General features: G+C 39.7%; 1 protein-coding gene across 1 annotated transcript; it reads right to left on the reverse strand.

Moving 5' to 3' along the window:
* Nucleotides 1-8,953: 8,953 nt before the first annotated feature.
* On the reverse strand, nt 8,954-19,093 carry ZFAND5 (zinc finger, AN1-type domain 5). The gene is made up of 5 exons (XM_010015263.1): nt 18,938-19,093; nt 18,358-18,469; nt 17,848-17,945; nt 10,833-10,958; nt 8,954-10,608 (listed from the first exon to the last, which is right to left on the reverse strand). Exons 1-5 carry the CDS (start codon nt 19,086-19,088, stop codon nt 10,460-10,462), a joined length of 636 nt encoding a protein of 211 aa, XP_010013565.1. The 5' UTR covers nt 19,089-19,093; the 3' UTR covers nt 8,954-10,459.
* Between the last annotated feature and the right edge of the window lie 2,096 nt (nt 19,094-21,189).

Consider the following 21,189-nt stretch of genomic DNA (forward strand, 5'->3'; position numbering starts at 1 on the left):
CGTAAAGGGAGTGAATGAAAGGACTGAACTTGTCTAATTCCTTTCTGAAATATTTACATTTTTGGTCTCTGTAACATTCACGGGCTGTGAGTCATACCTGTTCATTATGTGCTGCGTGGCACAATCATATCTTCTGTTTTAAACTGGCTGCTTAAACACACCCCTGATTCCCAGACTGCAAGCTATAGTGAATAGTACCTCTATTATAGTATATAGTATAGCGTCACCTCTTCCATTAGCATCACTGTCCTTAAAATTGGTTTCAAGGAGAAGTAGGAGTGTTCTGTGCTTCTTATCATTTCGGCTCAGATTTATCAAAAGGGTGTTTTCATGTAGTTATTTCACAATTTGCTTTGACGGAGAAAGCTTAGGGCTGGACAACAAATTGCGCATGAGGTAGACTGCTTTCACAGAAAGCATGGAGTAACAGCCAGTCCTACCTAGTCCCCAGACAAACCAGACCTGGAAGCGGCAGAACATTTTGTACATGTTATGCAAGGTCCAAACAGCTTGGGATGCGCCTGCCGCCATGGAAATGTCTGATGTCTCTGTGCCAAGCCTGATAGAAACATCGAGACAGGCATTGCAGAAGGACGGTGTCAGATTCAGGGCTGGCCAGACTTCTGAAAAAATATTGTGTAGCTAATGTCCTTATCGTGAGGCAAGACTGATTTACAGTATCAAACGTCCATGGCGTCTTCCTCCCTGTACAAATGTGGTGTGTAGGATGAGAGCTGCTATGAAGAAGAGAGTAAGTGGATGCCAGGGCATAGGAAAAGGGGAGAGAGGCAAGGTCCTTCCTTATGTAAAACCTAATTCTTAAAAGAGATCATTTCTGAGAGTACAATTAGAACATGGTTATTTTACCCTCCTAATAAGGGCATGAGAGGAACAGGCACCATACCTGCCACCCTTCACAACTTCTTCCAGAGATGTTTTGCAAGTAAAAAAGCACTACCAAAACTTTATGTTCCGGGACAAGTCTAAACATATACATCAAACTACAGATGTATCGAGCTCTGACCCCAGCAAATTCAAAGTTAAAATAGCTTGACTGCAAACAGGTGCACGAAGTGCAAAGTTATCTCTTTGGATCATTATTCATACTCATTTCTGTAACTCACGGAACACCCAGAACAGTTATGTTATTTTTTAAATTGTTCTCCAAGTACAATAGGTAAACATTCAGACACCATGGTGACAAATATGGACAGATGTAAGAACTGCATGTTACTGGTATATAGCAAGGATGAGTGTTTGTAATTTGTTTTCTAAACCCTAGTTTACTGTGCAACCCCAACATTCTCTTAGGTACAAAGACCATGAAGATTTCACCTGGCCTTTTCTTGTGAAAGAAGTTTATGAAAACCAAGGTCCTAGACATTACTAATTACTTTGTAATAACCACAACAGTCCTTTAATAAGACTTACTCATGCTTTTACACTACAAGGCAAGAAAATCAGCACTGCCCCATTGCTTTTGCTGTCTTTGGCAGAGCGGAGGATAGACCAGCAGGATGCTGCTGCTTCTCTGCCAAGACAGGAGATATAATGATGTGCATCTCCCTTGGTCTCAAGGATTCACCTGCCAGCTCTGCTCCTCCCTGAAGAAAAAAAAGCCACTACTGACTGCTTGCAAAGGTCTAAGCAACTCACTCTGATAGTGAAAGATAGAATCATATTGTTCCCCTCTGTAATGTTCATGCTGCTTTGGGACAGTTAAACCTTTCTTCAGGCATAATTTTAACTACTACTTTCAGCCTCAACAGCATGGGAAAACACTTATGAAGGGGACTCCTGCCTGTTCAGCAAAGAACGCTGCAACCTAAATACTAATATTGCCTCAATAGTTGTTTTGGATGGTTTTCTTATTTAGCCTGGCTTCTGAAGTGTTAATTGTATATGTGACATTAATCCTAAATGCACCAAACTGTCTTTTGCATTTGCTGTGATTGTGACTCACTGAGTTCACTACATCTTTACATGTTTAACTCCAAAATATGGGGGCTGAGATAATGGATTTCAAAGAGGTGTTTAATAAGCAAGACTCCTCCACTACCCACAAAAATGCATACTAATACTCAGACGAAATTAAGCACGCACATGATTTGTGTGGTGTCTCTCACTCACATAAACAGCTAGCTCCTATGCTCCCCTCTGCATTTCCCTTGGTCTGTTTATTGTGCAGAGGGTGGACTTACAGGGAACCATGGACTTTTCAATACTAAAATAACAGTTGACCATGACACCAGAGGTTAAGATATTTGCACCGTGGACTTTGAGACTCCTATTTTAACATTCTGTTGTATCATCATAAAACCAGAACAAATGTTGTCATTTATTGCTGCTTGCATGTCAGATCACCTAAACATGACATAAAATTCCTGGTTGCAAACCTTTATAAAATCATAAAGCAGACAGGAAAAAGAAAAAATACTCCCCCCCACCCCCCAGAAATAATTTCCTTTGCATTTTGTAATGCTCCCCTTGAAGTTTGCAAGGGCAGCCAGGAAACCTTCACTGTAAAAAATCTCACAAGTCAGGGTGGATATTGGCAAAATTCACGTGGAGGCCCTATGAAGGACAATTGCGTACTGCAGAAATTCTATCTCCCTCTCTTCATCTCATCTAAAGGAAAAACATCATTCTGAAAATCCAGAAGGGGACCTGAGACACAACCCCCCCTCGCTAGAGTGATCCACGTGGCAACTTGCTTTGTGCAGGCTGTGGTGACACGTTTGTGTCTTGCCTCTGAGCACAGGTAAAAGCAAGGTCAGCATCCCTTGGGGAAATTCAATCTTCCTTGGCACTTGCAGTGAGTGTGGTGGTGTGAGACTGCTTGTACTGGAGCAATGCTGGTGGAGGGGATGTTGTCCTGCCCCATGCAGGCTCAGCTCCGCCTGGCTGACTTCAGGCATTTTGTTTATCTTTCAGTCAGTTGTCCCAGCAGCATGGGGACCAGAGGAATCAGTGCGATGGGTGGAAATGCTCACCCCTTCCGTGGTGCACTATGGAGACTGGGTTGGTCTACTGACTGCATCCACACACTGCCAAAACTGCATCCACCATCCACCACAGTGGTGCTGTGGCATGGACAGGGCACTGTGAATAGCTGTGTCCTTTGGATAGTCTTTTGGGCTACTTGAAACGCCTCTAAATTCTGGTGCTGACCAGGATACCATGAGAGCAGTCCAGTTTCATGGTTCTGAAGCTTGGCACTGTCAGCACAGATAAATAAACATGCCTGTCCAAAATATTCACTTGGCCCTGAAACCTTGTTGTAGGGCTAGCTGATGTGCCTGATTTCTTTAGCTAAAGAAATGCGGTAGCTTTGTAATCTTGGGAAGGGGAACCTTAAGATGCCAGTTAGTTAGGTTTGGTTTGGTGGTTTTTTTTTGGTTTTTTTGTTTGTTTGTTTGGTTGGTTGGGTTTTTTTTCCTGTTTTTTTGTTTTTTTTCATTACAACTTCCTTCTAAATTCAATTTCCTTATATTGAAATTCCTTGTAGATACACAAGGGACAGAAGAAAGAAGACTGTTACTCCGATGCTGAGTCACTGAGGGGAGAGTCTTGCGGTGGCTGGAGGAGGACTTGCTGGGATGGGACTGGATGGGCTGGGGCTGTCACCACATGTGTACATATGGGACTCCCACAGCCCTGTTAGCGAGCCTGGGACTGCTGTAGGGGCACAGGCAGCCCACCCGGGGCTGTTGAGGCGGATGGTAGCTGGGACTGCTGCTGGCACAGGCAGTGTAAAGGCTCGATCCTGCCAGGCTGTCCTGGCCACCCTTCCCTTCCAGCAGACTTTGTGCAGTGCAAGGTCATTCTGGCAACCACGTCTGGACGTGTCAGCGGGGAGCTGAGGCACAAAGACGACTGTGGTTAGCCACAGGTTATTTTGACCTGAGTCAGACTCCTGAGCTGATTGCTGTGGTAGCTCTTTCTTTGAAGTAGGAAACAAAAGAGCTATACTTTATGCTCATGGCTGCAACCCTGCAAACACAAAAGCTTTTAGAAAAGCAAGTGTGCACCTGATCTCTGAAAAGCACAAGGCTTCGCTTCTCTACACACAGTGCTCAGACAACTGAGGTAGGAGAGCAAAGGGCAGGGATTTTCAGAGCCAGCTCTGGTCTAGAGCAGAGCTATGCACCAGCCAGGTGTGTTTGAACAATAGACATTTTTAGAACACAATGACTAGGTCTCGGGAAACAAAAAAAAAAAATTATTTTTTTTTTTTTCTTCTTGTACTACACTGAACTAAATTGTACTTGGTTAAAAAAAATAAACAGAAGTCAGCAACTGATGCTGGTCAAACATGGCCTAAAAAAAGGGCATAGTTAGCAGAAAAAAAGTGGAAGTTACCCTCACTGCTTAGGACTTGTAGTCAATAGTGACATTCTTGTGTCAGCTTTTTTAAAAATAGCCCTCTATTTGTAGCCCAAACCAACGTACTACTCAGAAGCAGGCTGTGCTTGTATTAACTTCCTTTCTCCAGTACTAATAAGCTGTGTAAAGATATGTTCTTGGCAAAACCTTTTACTGCAGTTAGTTAAAAAATACCCTCCCCCAGCAGCTTTTCAAATTATGTGAAGTGCTTTAAGAAAATCACATCCAGGTTTGCTTCACTGTTAAAAGTGCTACCAGAAGGAGAGAGGACAAAAGAGGAAAGCAAAGGCCAGCCAAAGCTGCTGCAGGAGTTACAGAGTAAGGATGTTTCCAAGATCTGGGAACAGAGTTGCAACGGGGTAAGGGTATTCTGGCCTATTGCTGCTTTTATTGCTTGGTGTGGGTGTGACACGGTAGTTTCCTGAGCTGAAATGTCAGCAACTGAAGATTTGTAATAGCCTGATCGAGTACAAAGCGTGGTGGTGGGTGGATTTTAGCCTCCATAGAAACATTGCAGTACACAGATAATTTGGGGCTGTAGCATTTGCTGTAAGGTACAAATAAGAACAGTTACTTCTAGGTAGAGATGCAGCTTGTGCAGTGCCTGCTCAGGCTCCAGCCAAAGGGCTGCTACATCTCCCCTGTCCCTCACTGCCTGCATGAAGGGGCAGAAGCTGTTTCCACCCTAGAGCTTGGGGGAAGCAGGGATGTGGCAGGGACATCCTTGAAGAAACAAGAAGAGCTGGGTCTGGATCGTGGCACTGTAACTGCTGTTTTACTCAGCCAGGGGTAGTTAAGGACATGGTTTGTGAGTTCCTCTCACTGGGAGATGGGCTTGGTCTGCACTTGGGTCAACCCCAGAGGTTATACCACTGCTTCTGGCACCCACCTGCTCTGTGATCTGGGGTATTGCTCTGTAAAACAGGGCGGCAACCCTCACCCACCACTGTGAAAGGCTCTGGGAAACAAAGAGTAAGAGGACTGTAAAAGTCCTAATGTTATTATTCACTGATATAACCTTTGGTCTCCAGCAGCTATTTGTGGACAAGTGTTAAATGCATCTATTTACTGAAGGCTGGGTCACCACTGAGAAATGGCTGTCCTGACCTGTGATTCAGCCTCATCAAATGACAAACTGTTGAACACGACCACCTCTGCTCATGTGAAATGCTGAGTAAATTAACTTTTAACTCAAGGCCATTCCCTGGCATAGTATGATTTCCAAAGTCTGGCTTAGAAAATCTTGCTGAGGAGCCAGTGAACTATTCCCACTGTTGGTCCTTTATGTATAGTCAGGTGCTTGCATGTAGGAGACTAAATTACTAATATCAGCAAAATATCACCTTGAATCAAATGTAAACCCATTTCTGCAACCTGCATGTTAAGGGATTGGACTCAGCTAGGAAAACCTTGAAGCACATCTCCTGCCTCTGACTGCCTCCTCTTTGCACTAAATCCAGTATTCAGTGAACTTTCTATGAGCTGTTGTGGTGACTGAACCAGCCACAAAACATCCAAGTCTTTGATCCCACAAGGTCACTCAGAAGGTGAGCTAGTAGAAATACACAAATCTCTACGGATATACTACATCAGGTGAGTCCACTACACCGATCAAAGGAACCAACTCAGTCTCACTCTGAAGAGCATAGCCAGACTGAAAGGGATCAAGAATTTTCCAGGGTCAAAAACTTACTTTCCCCTCATAAATCTCATGCTACTTAAAATACAACTAAGGAAAATCTACTTTAGCCTAATCCTGTTTAAACCTAGTCTGACCTGGTCTCCCAGAAGCATTATCAAAGTCAAATGGTCCGGTGCACAAATTGTTTCACAGGCTCCCTTGGGAACTAAGGGCATATTCACCATGTGCCCAACTTCTTTCTGACCTACTAAACTTCAAATTTACTGTAAAAATACTGTCTGCTCCAGGAAAATCCTGATCAGCAAATGAAGCATGTTGGGTGGGTTTTAAACAATATAAATGTACACTATGGTAGAGAGTACATAAACAGGAATGAGGAAGTGAATTAAATTGCTTTTCTTTTGCTCAGATCCTACAATCCTAGTCTGGTTGGTATTAAAAGTGAAGTTTCACAGTGGGACTTGATCCTGTCTTTCTATATTGCAGAATCACCAATCAGGCAAAAATATTAGAGAGGGGCACTGTAGGTCTCTGAAGATGAAAGGTTTAAGCCATAGGGAGCATTTCTCTGCCTAGATATTTGCCATGCAGTTCAACAAACACCTTTGTGCTTCTAACACCTTTCTCACAAAAGAGTACACCAGCAAGTGGATAAACATCACTATGCTTTCAGAAAACAAAATATATTAACTACATGTAATGACCACTGTCAATGAATTCTGAACCTGAAATCAACCAAAAAGAAGTCCAAATATACATCTCTAAATATGCCCAGCTAACATTTAATGACACCTTTCAGGCACTGGATAAAGAGGCTGAGATACCCATGGTTGCAGTGGGAAAATGAAGCTGAAAGCTTCATTCTGTGAGCAGCCATACTGAATCATGGCTTCATTTTATCCTTTCGGTCATGTTGCCTCAATTTATGTTGATTTCATTATTTTATCACCAGAAGGAGGTATAAGAGGAACCTGGAAATGCATGAACCCAGAAAAGCAGGTGGAAAGTGACTTACCATCAACAGTGCTCACAAGTCCTATCAAAATAACTTCAGAAATCTAACAAAACCCCAAAACAAAGCATTTTAGAACTTGATTTTTCCCCTAAGGGTGAGGCATGCTGGCAAGGGGCATGTGCAAGAATAAAACCAATTCAGATGCAGCCGCATTTTGAAGTAGCTTAGCAAGCGAAGCAGTAGGCAGTCAAGGTGTCTTGTGTCCAACTAGTTAACTACATTTGGCTATTATGCAATTAGTCAATGACACTTAACTCTTTCCTTGGATTTAAAACATTTTTCATCAACACTGCAGCCTTGGTGGTTCATTTAGCAAACACAGCCCCAGTCTATCATTAGGGAATCCTGCAAAACATAGTGTTGCATGGCTGTTAACACTAGGTAGACAAGTATTTCAGAGATTGAAGATTACCAAACAGTTTTTAGTCACCTAGCTGCTTTCATTTACTCATTTGTTTGTATGTTCCATTTTGTTCCATGACTATATAAAGTCCTCATCACCTGGCAGACTTGTTTGGGACAGAGTAAGACTCTTCCCAGAATAGTGTGTTTATGTATAAGCTAAGAACATCTGTCTTAACAGTCAAACGTTAATCGAGGATCAGTGTTACGTTATCATGTTTCTTTCTTGGAAGATGTACCACAGTGTTTGCACTAAAGTTTAAATACCCCCTTCCTGCCCCCACTTTGTCAATACCTGCTGTTGTTAAACATCCTTCCCCTCCTTCAAGTGTTTAGTGAGCCACAGGAGAATTAGGGCTCCTGAATGATTATAGACACTACAATAAACTATGAAAACAACAAACGCAGTGGAGCTTGCTTTTGAGTACAGGCTCATATGCCACTTATGGGCAATTTACATACGATACAGTTTATGATTTTACAGGACAATGAGGGATTTTTCATTTCATACTTTCCTCCACAGTTACTTCAAATTTCAATTTGATTTTTTTTTTCAAAAATGTAATTAATTATTTCAACATGTCTTCCGAAGTACAGCCTTTGTTCAGATGAAAAAGCAGTGAGATTGAGGCCATCACAATGACTAGGTGCCAGCACTATACTACCTGTCCTAAAACACTGTAGCCACAACAGTATCAAAACCCCAGACATTCTCCTCAAATAACCTTTTCAAGTTCCAAAGGAAAAAAAGGAGGAGTGAGGCATTTTACGCTGCAATGGAGAAACTGATTTAATACAAAAGGCAGAAAAATTATCATTTTAGTGCTTTAACGCAGTTCCATGATCAAGTCATAAAATTCACCCCGGAAAATGAAGTTCCTAAGCATTCCTGTGTTCCTTTATTGGAGACATATACAGTGGCTATAGTATTAACTTAGCATGCAAATATCAGCTGACTGGTGGGATGTGCATTATCCATTTCAGATAAAAGCAATTTATATGCATTATCCAGCAGTCCAAGATCTCTTCCTCCAAAGTAACATGTACAGTGTCCTTTGTCCTTCTCTCCCACTGGGAAGGATAAATCTGGCATATTTAACATCTGTTGGATGCTGACCCTCACAGTAACTGCCCAGGTCTGCTGGTGAAGCTGTGGACAGAATGGCATAGTCAGTATACTGGCTCTGTTATAACAGATCCACTGGAAATAAGTTTTGTATGCTAAAGAAACCTTTGATGTTCATTGCCAATCCACAACTTTGCTTCCTTTAAGCACACTGTTGTTTGCTGGCATTTTTGTCAGGCCATCAAGTAGTTATCCATGTTTCAGCTGCTCATGCAAGTTACCTTTAGAGAAGTTGGTATATCCACATAAGGACATAAGCAAACTTTAGCTTTAAGACAACATCTGTAAGAATTTGGTACTAACTTTGCACCTCAACCTCTACAAGGTCACCTTCTGATGACAGCAATAATTAAAACCAATGAACTATCACAAAAGGAAGTTATTTCCTTCTGTACATGATTTTTATTATTTACATAATACAATATAGCATAGATGCTGGGTAGCATGATTATATGCAATACATAAATATGAACTATCTGTACATGTTTGCATATCTAATAACCCAGAAGAACGAAGTTAGAAGCAAAAACCTGATGCTTTAATAGTGAAGTATAAACTAAGACTGAACACTGCGATAAAAATCAGAAGTTCAGGAATAGCGCCTTGTGTACATACGTAACTATTTACAGGTAAGAACAGTCATTATCACAACACTAGTCTAAACTGTACTTGTTTATATAAAAATCACAAGTTTCATACATCACAAAAACCCCTTCCATTATAACACAGAAGTGATATTACCAGACAAGCATCAGTGAAGTATACTGCCTTTTCTAGAGTTGTTATTGTACAATGCTGTAGATAATGCAGCCCATGCAATACACCCAAGAACACTACAGTCCTACACCCAAGTACAATTAAAAATGATAAAGCAGCCCTCCAAGAGTGGTTCCAGCTACCACTTAAATCTACAGCAGCCATGTTGGGTATGGCTTTCCATGCAGAACAGTGCAACTGCTACATTTAAAACTAGAAAAAATTAACTCCTAACATTCTTTTGAACTCCAAACACACAGAATGTAAGTAGTATATGAATAATAAACTGCTCTGATACATCAGCAACTTACTCATCAGATATGTTGCTTGATAAAGCTGCTGTGGTATGTCTAAAAACATATGTAACTTTTTTTTACCAATCTTAGAATATTATGGTACACAACATTTTCAGCTATGCAAGGAAAAGCAGACAACTCTGTCTGCAGGCCAGTTCACAAATCCCTAACAGGACATTTCCTTTGCGAACGTGTTTTCATGATTCTAAAGTTAATGTAATCTTTTCCAAATCAGTTTTCTTCTCATACTTATCTGATTTTTTTCCAATTTTTCTCAGTGGAATTGATACAATGACTTTCTTAAATATGGCACCAACACTCATCTTACTGGAATGGTAGGCCCCTATACATAGCTTACATTCTGCTGGAAAACAGTGGAGTGTGGAAGCTAAACTTAGGATGAGATTTTAAATGATAGAAGTAGACTGCCAATAATTTTGATATATCCTTCTCCAAAACAGGTACATAACACTAGCCAAAGATTATGTACCTCAAACACATCTTGAAAGGCAGATCTGCTGCAAATATGCAGACAGCATACATCTGTTGGCACTTATGACCTAGAGTCCATCCTCTTTGCATGTGTATTCCTGTGCAGGTTTCTGATCATCCAATTAATATTCTGGGGAGGGCATATATATTTTCAAGGGCTGTATCTATCCAATTCTGCCTGTAACAAACACCCAAACATTCTGAAATATCATTAAGACAGACAAGATTAAAAGTAAAACTTTGGAGAACAGAGAAAAAAGGCCATGCACTTGTTCTTTCACGTTTTTCTAGGATGTATCAAAAACAAAACAAAAAGTCAGTCAGTCTTTTCACAAGCAGTTAATTTATATTCTCTGTATTTTTTCAGCCACCACAACTGGATTCTCTTTCCTGATTTTTGCTGCAGCTTCTGCTTTGTAATCATATGGGCAGTTATGCTTGTCAGAATAACGATGAAGTCCACAAAATAAGTTTCCACATCTGCAGTCAAATCCTGTACATAGAAAAAGAATCAACATCACTAGGAAGCTTCACACTTAATTAAGTTGTAAATCAACACCTTAGTCACTACAAGTGAACACAGTAGTGTTCAACTACCATGACAGCGTAAGAAAAATGAAGAAGGAAATAACAGCACAGCTATTTAATCAAGTTTAATCTAAGAAGCAGCAACTAATCATACAGATCTGTTCAAAACTGATGAAATATTTCTTGTACCTGTAAGGCCAACCTTCTTTCTGCACATGAAACATCTGTTCTTCTTTGGCTTGGGCAGTTCAGGAGCCCTCTCTTCATTCTGCGAAGTACTAGGCTGAGAAACCAATGGGCTTGGTTGAGTAACAACTGTTAAAGCAAGAAAAGGAAATAAAAATTAAGTATCTTTTTCCTGACTTCAGCAGCTATCCAGTAGCATGCACGTATTTCGTAAGGATTGATTCCCCCTACTAAGACCCTGATGTTTGTTGCCTAAAGTACTACACAGACAGTCTACAAAAATGTAAATCAGGAATAGGGATTTTTAGGTACTCTGTTCTTTCCTTTTGACTCTACACAAGACAATCTCACTTTCCCTGCAGTTCCACCAGCTAGAAAATGTAAGGCACTTCTTTAGTACACCTGTACAGGTGTTAAGGGCTTGGAAAGCACTCCAGAAGTTCCATGCACATATTTAATATCTAAAATATCTAAAAAAAAAAAAAAACAACCCCCAAAAAAAATCATGTTCAGTTAACCTAAAACAGTAATATTGTCACAACTAAAGTTGTTGAACAGAAGGGACAGCTGTAGAGAATATAACTTAACGGGAACATATGTTAGAAAGAAATGGAATTCAGTTATGTGTTACTATCATAGTACCAGGTTACTCTGCCACTACACTTGTGAAGTCAGATGCCCGAAGCAGTTCAAGACAGCAGCTAGCAAGCCATTGATTTTGTGACAGATCCAGAACACAGCTACAAAACACACAGTTCAAAAGAGCCCTCACTTTTCGACACTTTCAGTAATTTAAAGAACAAAGTGCCAATTTACACTGAACATCTGTATTTTTATACTGTATCCAGCGCTAGTGTTCAACCAGGTTAATGCTCAAAATTAGTAATCTTTCAATTGCCACTGTCATGAAGACCTTCAGACAAACTTGAGTCACCTTTATTTAAGTTCCCTGAAGGCTAAAAATTTGCCCTTTTGTGAACTTCTGGGAATCTGTTCATTTTGTAAAGAAACAAACAAAAGTTATTTTTTTCAATCACACACATTATTTTTTTTTTAAAATATAATTTCTATAGCCAACCTGGAACAGAGGAAAGCTGAGAGAGGTGCATTTATACAGAACTTTAACACCACGTCCTTGTACAGTTTTCCTGAATATTCCCAGCTCTTTGATAACATCTATTGTTCTAAACCAGAACAAATTATAAAATGCATTCCAGAATAAGCAGTGTATATAACCTTTAGGGCCTTTTTCCGTAATCAACTTTATACACCCATATAGGATTTGTTAGCTGAGATTCTTTTGGATCAGCAAGTGCCATATCTGTGAAAAGCAGGGTTTTTCCAAACACAAATAAACAGTTATGTTGACTTTTTTATATCTTTACTCTTCATGCTTGCTTTTTAAAATTGCATCTGCATTACCATGTTCACAGGTTTTCTAAAAACCACCTATTACCACAAACACCTAGAAAGCCCCACAATTCACTGTACAAGCTCCCAGTCAAGACTTCGTAATTTAAACAAGATTTAAAAGTGACAAGCTCTCAGAAGTAACAATGAACCGTCACTGCTTATTACCAAAAAATTTCATGCAGTGTAACAATGGTTGCTAATATTTTCTTACACTGTACTTGTAACAATGGTTGCTAATATTTTCTTACACTGTACTTATAGATTATAGCACCAGTTCCTAATGAACAGGCAAGACCTTTTTACTACCTTTATTTTTTGTCATCTTGCATAGATATTTTTCTAAAACGTTTGTGGAATTCAGTGTCATTTCTATTTTGCCAAGTCTGAGGGATAAAAAACCTACTACATTACAGCCACTAATACCACTGGTGCTTTTTGGAGTAGTTTCTTCCGCTGCTTTTGTGTTTGGTTCTTTTTTTTTTTTTTTTTGAGAAAACTTTCTTTGTCCTGATGATTAACATTTTCTAGATGAACAGATACATTCCTCTGAACTTACCTTTAAATACCAAGGAAAGCAGTGCTTGGTATCTCAATCTGATCAAGAGTGTGACTGAAAACCAGGCTGAAACCCAGTGATCCTGCTATCGGTGTAAATCTGATGGACACCACGTAACCTGCTTAAAAGCCATTAGCTGTAGCCTTTAAAAAAAATAAAAAAAGATCCAACATCTCCAGAACCAACCTACAATGCGAGCCCATGGAGCTGGCATGCTGTTTCAATCAGATGCAAAGAAAATGCAGAAAGGGCAAAATAACTGAGACCTAAATAAACTCCCTCACAACATGTACTAAGAGAAAACGAAAACTAGAAGAGGAGCAACTATTATCACTGCCTAATGCAGCAACAAGGAAGCAGAAGTGCAAACAGCAACTTCCCAGGAATCACCAAGGCAAGGAGATAGCCTAGTAGATCATTCTGCCACAAAACAAAGACACCGACAACAAATTGATCTAAGCGAAAATGTTAACCAACTACTACTGGTACTTCCCCCTTTGCATGAAGAAACTGTGGCAACTGGCAGCCCATGAACTAGACAGTGACTCGTAAGAAACTGGTGGCACATTTCCGGAAACGGCTGCTGAGAAGGATCCTTCTCGCACAACCACAACATGTTCCAAGAAGGAAAAGAAGTGCATAACATCCAGTAGTGGGCACTAAAAAGTGCCAAGACAAGATGGGACTTAGTCCCATAAGTACCAATTAAAATGTTCAATTTGTTGTTCTCCATTACCAAAGGATTCTCCTATTATTTTATGCCAGAGTCAAGTCTGATTATGCATTTTTATCATGTCAAACCTTCAGAAATGAGCTTCCGAGTAATGCCTAGGACACAGGCAAAGCTGCCCACCCTGCCCCTTACTTAAAGTTCAGGACAAAATCCATTTTCATCAACCTGTGGCTCAGATGAAAAATAATGTGAACTGTAGTTGTTTTGTGATGACATCAGGAGCCAATATAAATTCATCAGATACTATCCTGACAACTACTTGTCACAAAAGGTTTATTTTAGCACAGATCCAAACCCAACTGGGCAAGTTAACTCCAATCCTCAATATACTAATTTCAAAAATCATTTCAAGTGTTAATCATCAGGCAAAGTGCTCTAGATGATTGTTGTATGATAACCATGGAATAACTGAAAAAAATGCTGAAAGTTAGAATATAATGGTTACTGCTACCAGTACACCTGCTTCCTCAGTAACAGTGCTCAGATGAAACAAACCTTTCACCATTAAAACAGGTTTAACACAGTTGCTGTTGGCATGTACCCCTTTCCATCACCATCGTCACTTCACTCCCATTGCTAGAATTACAGCTACTCAGCCTGCATGCAGAAAGGTCCTACACCAAGTGGAGAATAAAGCTTTTCTGAAACCCTGAAGTATTAAGCTACGGTGACTATGTGGGGCTGCCACTCAAAATTAAAAACTGCTAAGAATAGGATTTTACAGTAGATTTCCTTATATAAACCAGTATGGCTGCTGCAAAAGAGCATGCCTACTGAAGGAATTTTCCCACTGAGATTTCATGCTGGAATGAAACCAATGTTTCATTTGAAAAAAACGTGATGAAAGTAAAGCAATAGCACTTCTTAACCCTCCCCGTACCAGAAAAGGCTACTAAAGTAACACTAGTAAGTTTTTAGAACCTTCTCTGACTAAACAAAAATGAACCAAAATAAGATCCTAACAGCTTAAACTGCATGACTTTCACAGTACTAGTAAGTGGTAACATAGCAGTGAGGCAAAGCCTTGAAAGTGTATATGATACCCAATCACACTACTCCCTCAACCAGCGCTATTACTTAGTTTAAACCCAATAAAAAACAAAACAAAAAACCCAACACCCAAAAAAACACAAGCCCCAAGCCTCAGAAACACATGCTGATACTAATGACATCTTGAAACACAGACCTCACTCATCATTCAACAAGGTAAAGACCTACAAAAGTGCAAGAAAATGCTAAAAATACGCTGTAACTGGGAACAATACTGTTTAAACATACTTGTTTTCAAACAGTTTATTTTTAGTGGTTTCTAGGTAACTCAATTATCTTTCTTTCAAAAACTTTTATTTCCATTTGAATACCTGCTACAAAAACCCCCAAAACACCAACCCCCATGTTTCTTAGGAAGGGCTCCACTATGCCTTGCCAACTTGGTGGATATATTGCTCCACCAGTGTAACGCACGTAGTTCATTAGGTTTTGCATTTAATTCCAGCAACTCAGCACAGCAAAAAAAAAGCTATGAATTGTATTTCCAGAATGCTTTAGGTATAGTCTGACTTCAGGAGTGTATTAAAATTCAATCCTTAAAAAGTGTAAAAGCTTACCAAAATGCTATAAAAAGTATTTTGCAAATATTTCCCACTTATGAATTTGAGTTTGGACATAAAGACCTTTAGGTGTCTCAAACTTTTGAATCATTTGAACACAAAACTACACTGAATTCTTGCCACTGTTCAATTTAACTATGAAGTTAAAACAAAATATAGCACATTACACATGTGAATTATAACCAGCTAGGTCATTTACATCCATCATGCTTTTCTTCTTTCAAATGTCAAGATACAATTGACTTAACATGAGATTTGTTCTGAATGTGAACTCAGGTGGCAACCTCAACCTGTTTGAAAAGAAAGAAAAACACACAAAAAAATCCATCAAGAAAAGTAAGCTTGTTAAGCTTCATTGTTTCATTGTTCTCAACTTCACCTTTTCAAGTTGGCTCCTTCAACTCCTACAGCAAAGAAATATAATTTTATTCTAAAGACAGATAAAATAGATAAATAAATCAGTTGACCACAAGTATTTGTTTTTTTTAATCTTTCTGACCTGTAAGGAAAATAGCCAAAATGGTATTTGCTAATGAAAATCTGGCAGAAAAGACTGTGACTTCATACTGTTGAAGATATTAAAACGAGAACAAGCTACTTTGCTGAAAGGCTACATTGTCTGTACATGATCTGGTACTATCTGACAGATTGTTATGAAATTCAGTTGCCAGAGTCAGACAGTGCTTACAACTAGACTGTTTTCATTAGCAGCTACATGACTGTAGCATTGTCTTAAGAGAACTACACCTCATGAAGTATTATTTGGTGTTATGAGGCAATGTGAATTATTTACCATTGTTTCAGTTCCTCCTTGAGAGGAGAGACCAACACATATTGGATGCTGCTGGAAAAAGGAAGAGAAGAAAAATGCAACTAGTCCAGACACAATGGAGATTTTATAAGAAGTCTATGGAAGCGTCTATTACCTGCATGTCAAAGATCAATGTACCACTGAATACAGCCAACACTTCATGTATTTTAGATGTCCAACAAACCCTAAGAATAGCATATGAAGACTCTATCCTGTGCCATCTACAATCTATGCCAAACCATAACACTCAAAGGGAACTGGGGTTTTACAGCAGCTGAGGCTGTCTCATGAATTTACAGGACTCATGAATATACTCAGGAAGGCAGTTTTTTTCCAGACACATCTAAGTTCTCCGGTAGTTTTTCCAGTGATCTTTACATGTAGCTTTCACTGGTTTCAATCTGTGATATTATTTACAACAATACTATCAACAAGTAAGTGTCTTGTGCTGCTTTTGGATTTTTTCCCCTATTCTAATCAAGAGTCCTACCTACCATACTGTTGACCCACAGTACCTTAAAAGGGGTAGTACGTGAATAATAGCTGAAGACTGCCCTTTACACTTGGCCAAATGACAGATTCTTACTGAAAGTTCTAATACGAGTAAAATCATCTATTACTTTACCACTACCATTTTATGTATTCCTTTTTTCTGCTTGCCGCGTTTCATGGATGAATTTGTAACAAGGCAAGAGGTGTTTATGAATTTGTAGCAAAGTCTATTTCTCGGTTACATACAAAAGCCTCTTCAGATGACACTAGTTAATGTCATGCTGGTAATACGTAATACTTGCAAAAATCTCCTCTCAGTCTATACATAATGAAAACCCCATATATTCTATAACTACTTCAGTTTATGCCACAGAATCTTGACTTAGCATGACTTACTGCAAATGGTAAAATACTCTGTACAAGTATTGAGCAACTAAGTGTCAGGTGTTAGAGCAGTCTTTGCCAGCAAAAATAAATCTAGGTAAAAAGAAAAAAATAAAAGATCACTTGTACAGTTCTGAGTAGCATCTCCTACAATTTCTATCGGACTTCAAAACTGGAAAAATGATTTTTATCTTCAGCCTGAGCGAACAGACTTCCTACTAAACATCACATTTTAGTGCTTTAAGACTGTTTCAGCTGTGTTACGTAAAAAAAGTGTGGATGTGTTTAAGTATGGAGTAAGTGGTTTATGATATCCATTTGAATAAACTGATAGGTATTCAAACACTCACTAGTTCCAAAGAAAGCAGCCCCCTCTGCCTCCCTCCAAGAAATAGTTTACACTGTAATTACTGCACCTACGGCCCTCCAGTACAAGAATAAAATTTTTAAATTGATAATTCACACCCAGCAACTAATGCTGCAAGTATCCTGAATCCACAGAACAATACTGATTACTCAATTAGTTCAAGAACCCAAACCAGCTTTTGTTAGTATTTTTAAACCACACACTCCCTTCCCCCACAGCATCACTCCTCTGTAAAGTGGAATTTATTAATAACTCTATTCTCCAAACGCAGCAAGCCATTTTTACTGCCATGAGTCAGCAGGAATTGTACTTATAGGTAATACACAGAAATCTCAACACTTCAAAACTGAACACGTTGCCCAAACCCAATTTCAGAGTGCCTTACTTTGAAAAACAAAGGCTTGGGAGTAAAAATCCTCACAGGTATTGATTTTTTTTTTTTTTACTAACATTGAACATGCATCTCAAAACCCTATTGTGGCACTAGTCCTTCTTCTTGATTCTGCCAAGGGAGTACTCAAGATGCATCCTTAATCATCTTAACAGTTCCTCAAGATCATCACCACAACAGGAGATGCCTACTTAGAAAGTCAGCAACCCGTCAGCTCCCACTATGTCACCAGTTGCACGCAGTGCTACTGTGCAAGCATACCTGGCTCAGTCTCCGTTTTCGGTGTTACTTTTTCCTCTCTTGAAATGCTCATTTCTGTCATCTGCTGAGTTACAGGCAAGGCGGCAACAGGCACATTTCTGTTTAAGTGCAGTGAAACACATAATTTATGTTAGTTTGGAACTCTTAACAAAAGCTTAACCTGCCCATACCCATCAATAAAGTACCTGTTCAATTCCTACTGATACATGTTTGACCTCTGCCTCTACGTTGTTTTTTTTTTTTACTCTATTTTAGTTTCCTCAGAAGAAAACAGGCAAACCTGCAGCAATTATTTCTCCAGGTGAATCAAAACCAAACTTTTAAATGTAGCAGTCAAATGCCAAGTATTTTAATCAGCTCTTGTTTACACAGATTCATGGAACGCTATAAGGTAGACTGTCCCTTTTTCCTCCCCAGAATATCACTGCAACAGGGCAGCATTGCTGCAGGCCTTCAAACTGCTGCACACTCACACCTCATTCAAACCTCAAACTGATACCTTCATCTTACCTTGATTTTTCAGATGTGCTGCCAGCAGCACCTTCACAGTTGTTTAAGCTAGTGTCTGCTCTCTGTACAGATGCAGAGTCTGAGGTAGGACTGTTGGAACCACTGGCTGTTCCTACATAATAAGAATTTGATAAGTTAGTTATAAACAGATTGTAAAATACATGTCAAAAAGTCTCGTAAGCAGCTACGAACTGCCTGGATACAATCTTCACTGCTACTGCATATTACTTGTACTAGAAGACAGGCTATACTGTTAACAACCAAAATACAAAGATTGTATAAGAATATTCTAACAGAGCTGGCTTAAGTGGGAAAACAAGTTAGGGCTGAATGCCAAGCAGACCAGAACACATTACAGGGAAATATAGTTTTATCTTTACTGTGATTTAAAGTAGTATTCTCTTTGATAGTCACTGTTTTAGTATGCTGCTTTCAGAAGTTCTCCTGAAAAATGTTCTGAGATTCCTTGTCATCTTCTGTGTTTTATTTTAAAAGAGAAAAAAAAAAAAAAAAAAAGAAAGAAAAAAAAACCACCACAAAACCAAACCAAACCACCCCACCACAAAACACACACCCTTACCCATTGGGCTGATTCTACCACTATTCTGCTGTCGCTGAAGATGCTCTTTGTAGCAAACAGAACACATCCCATTTGTCCTAGGATTTCCATAAAATCCACATCCTGTACTACACAGCATGGGCCCTGGGGTCTGGTTTGTCTCCTGAGTCATCTCGATGCTGTAAATAAAACCAAAAACTGCATTAGAGGCTGGCATGTCACCAATATCAATTATAGGGTTATAGAATTAAAGCATGTCTGCTCACGCTGCCCCACCAAAGTGATATCAGCATTCTTAAAAAGGGTTATATGGATGTTAATATACCACTCAATACTGCAATTCTATTGCTAAGTAGCATCGTTAAGAACCTTTAAGGGCAGAAAAAGTGTCATCATACTAATACTGAGAAATAATGTACTTGTTGGACACCAAGTTGCACAACAGCATTTGACAGACAAAAAAGCTGTTTATTAGCAACCTCTTAGTACTAACAGGGACATGCTTAATAAGCAGAACCAAGTTCATATCTATTAAACAGTTCTGGCAAATAACATAGCCTATTTTTATGCCAAATTCCAGCAGAAAAGCCCCACTTTTTCACTATTGTTGTTCTTAAATCATTTTCATGCTAATTCCAGTATTACCAATTCCTACTTTCACAATACATTTGTCAAACAGGACAATAAAAATCCCTGAAGTATTGGCAGCAGCCAATACAGCAGTCTGTATTCCTATCTTTAGAAGGAGTTTCCAAAACAAGGCTCGTGTACGCTGCTTAAATTGCATCTAAAATCTGATACTGAGTACTAACTGGCAACAACACGTGTACAACAGGCATTTCAACCAAGAATCTAAAGAGCATTTCTGAAGTAAGCTAGACCAAGTCTTACTCTTCCAAGAGAAATAAAAATAACAAACTTAAACTGTTGAATATGTTTTATTCCACAGCCTACACATAAACAAACAAAAGCATGCCAGTTAAAATCCTTTGCCTTAGTAGAGTTAAGCAAGACTTGTGAACTCCAAAAGGCTCCTCAATGCTAACTCTGCCATGAACTGCACAGGTTAGGAATAAAAATACTTAAACCTTCATTGCTGGTTAAACTCTGCAAAGCCAGGTTAGTAGAAAAACTGAACATCAACCAAATCTTTGATTCCCAAGGGCAATAAAACTGGAACACAGTAATCAAGCAATTGCTACAAATTGAGGACATGAAAGATTATTGCACTCGTCCTCCCAAATTTTAAATTTAGTAGAAGCACTGTACATGGCACCTGGAGACATTTTAGTGTAATCTCTGGACTGCTGTCTTCCTATTCCAGGAACAGTCAAGTAAAAGATGCTTGACTGCTGATGCCTGTGAGAAGTCAAAAATGCCAGAAGCTAATTCACTGCAACTTACAGAGAAATACTTCTTTTAATTAAGTCCCACGCCGCAAGTAGTAAACTTATGTTCCAGTGGTATGACAACTGCAACCAACAGCTGCCTCTGTCTAAACTAAATTTCTGTGATCAAAGTAAACAAGTAAAATTCATCTGCTTGCCTGCTGGTGGTCATAGGACCTCACCTTCTGTCGTGGTTCAAGCCCAGCCGGCAACCTGGAACCACGCAGCCGCTCGCTCACTCCCCCCCTTTTCCTTCCTCCCCCCGCTCCCGGAGGGAGGGGGAGGAGAATCGGAGGAATGTAACTCCCACGAGTTGAGATAACAGCTCTCCAGTAACTAAGGTATAATACAAACCCCTACTGCTACCAATAATACTGATAAGAGGAATAACAAGGGAAAAGGACACACCCGCTCACCCCCCGCCGACCGATACCCAGCCCGACCCGAGCAGCGATCTGGGCCTTCCGGGTAACGCCCCCCAGTTTCTATACTGGGCATGACGTGCTGTGGTATGGAATAGCCCTTTGGCCAGTTTGGGTCAGGTGTCCTGTCTCTGCTGCCTCCTGGCTTCCCCTCCTCCCTGGCAGAGCATGAGACTGAGAAAGTCCTTGGTCAGAGTAAACATTACTGAGCAACAACTAAAAACATCGGTGTTATCAGCATTGTTCCCAGACTGAAAGTCAAAAACACAGCACTGCACCAGCTACTAAGAAGGATAAAAAATGACTGCTGTAGCTGAACCCAGGACACCTTCCAAGTACAAATACTTATGTTATTTATACTACATTATACATGCCCCTTTATAACACCTTCCAGCTACAAATGATTTCCTTTCAGGACTATAAAACAGCTTCACACTTATACAGGTTTACAGCCGTAAACACA

Source organism: Nestor notabilis, unplaced genomic scaffold (assembly GCF_000696875.1).
Source record: "Nestor notabilis isolate BGI_N333 unplaced genomic scaffold, ASM69687v1 scaffold18805, whole genome shotgun sequence".
Classification (NCBI taxonomy): Eukaryota; Metazoa; Chordata; class Aves; order Psittaciformes; family Psittacidae; genus Nestor; species Nestor notabilis.

Bases quoted from the DNA above. Each gene is read 5' to 3' on its own strand.
- ZFAND5 (XM_010015263.1), bottom strand. From the start codon at position 19,088: ATGACTCAGGAGACAAACCAGACCCCAGGGCCCATGCTGTGTAGTACA. The intron at 18,470-18,937 runs GTAAGGGTGTGT...CTTATTATGTAG, and splicing joins TGGTAGAATCAGCCCAATGG to GAACAGCCAGTGGTTCCAAC. The intron at 17,946-18,357 runs GTAAGATGAAGG...GCACTTAAACAG, and splicing joins AGCACATCTGAAAAATCAAG to AAATGTGCCTGTTGCCGCCT.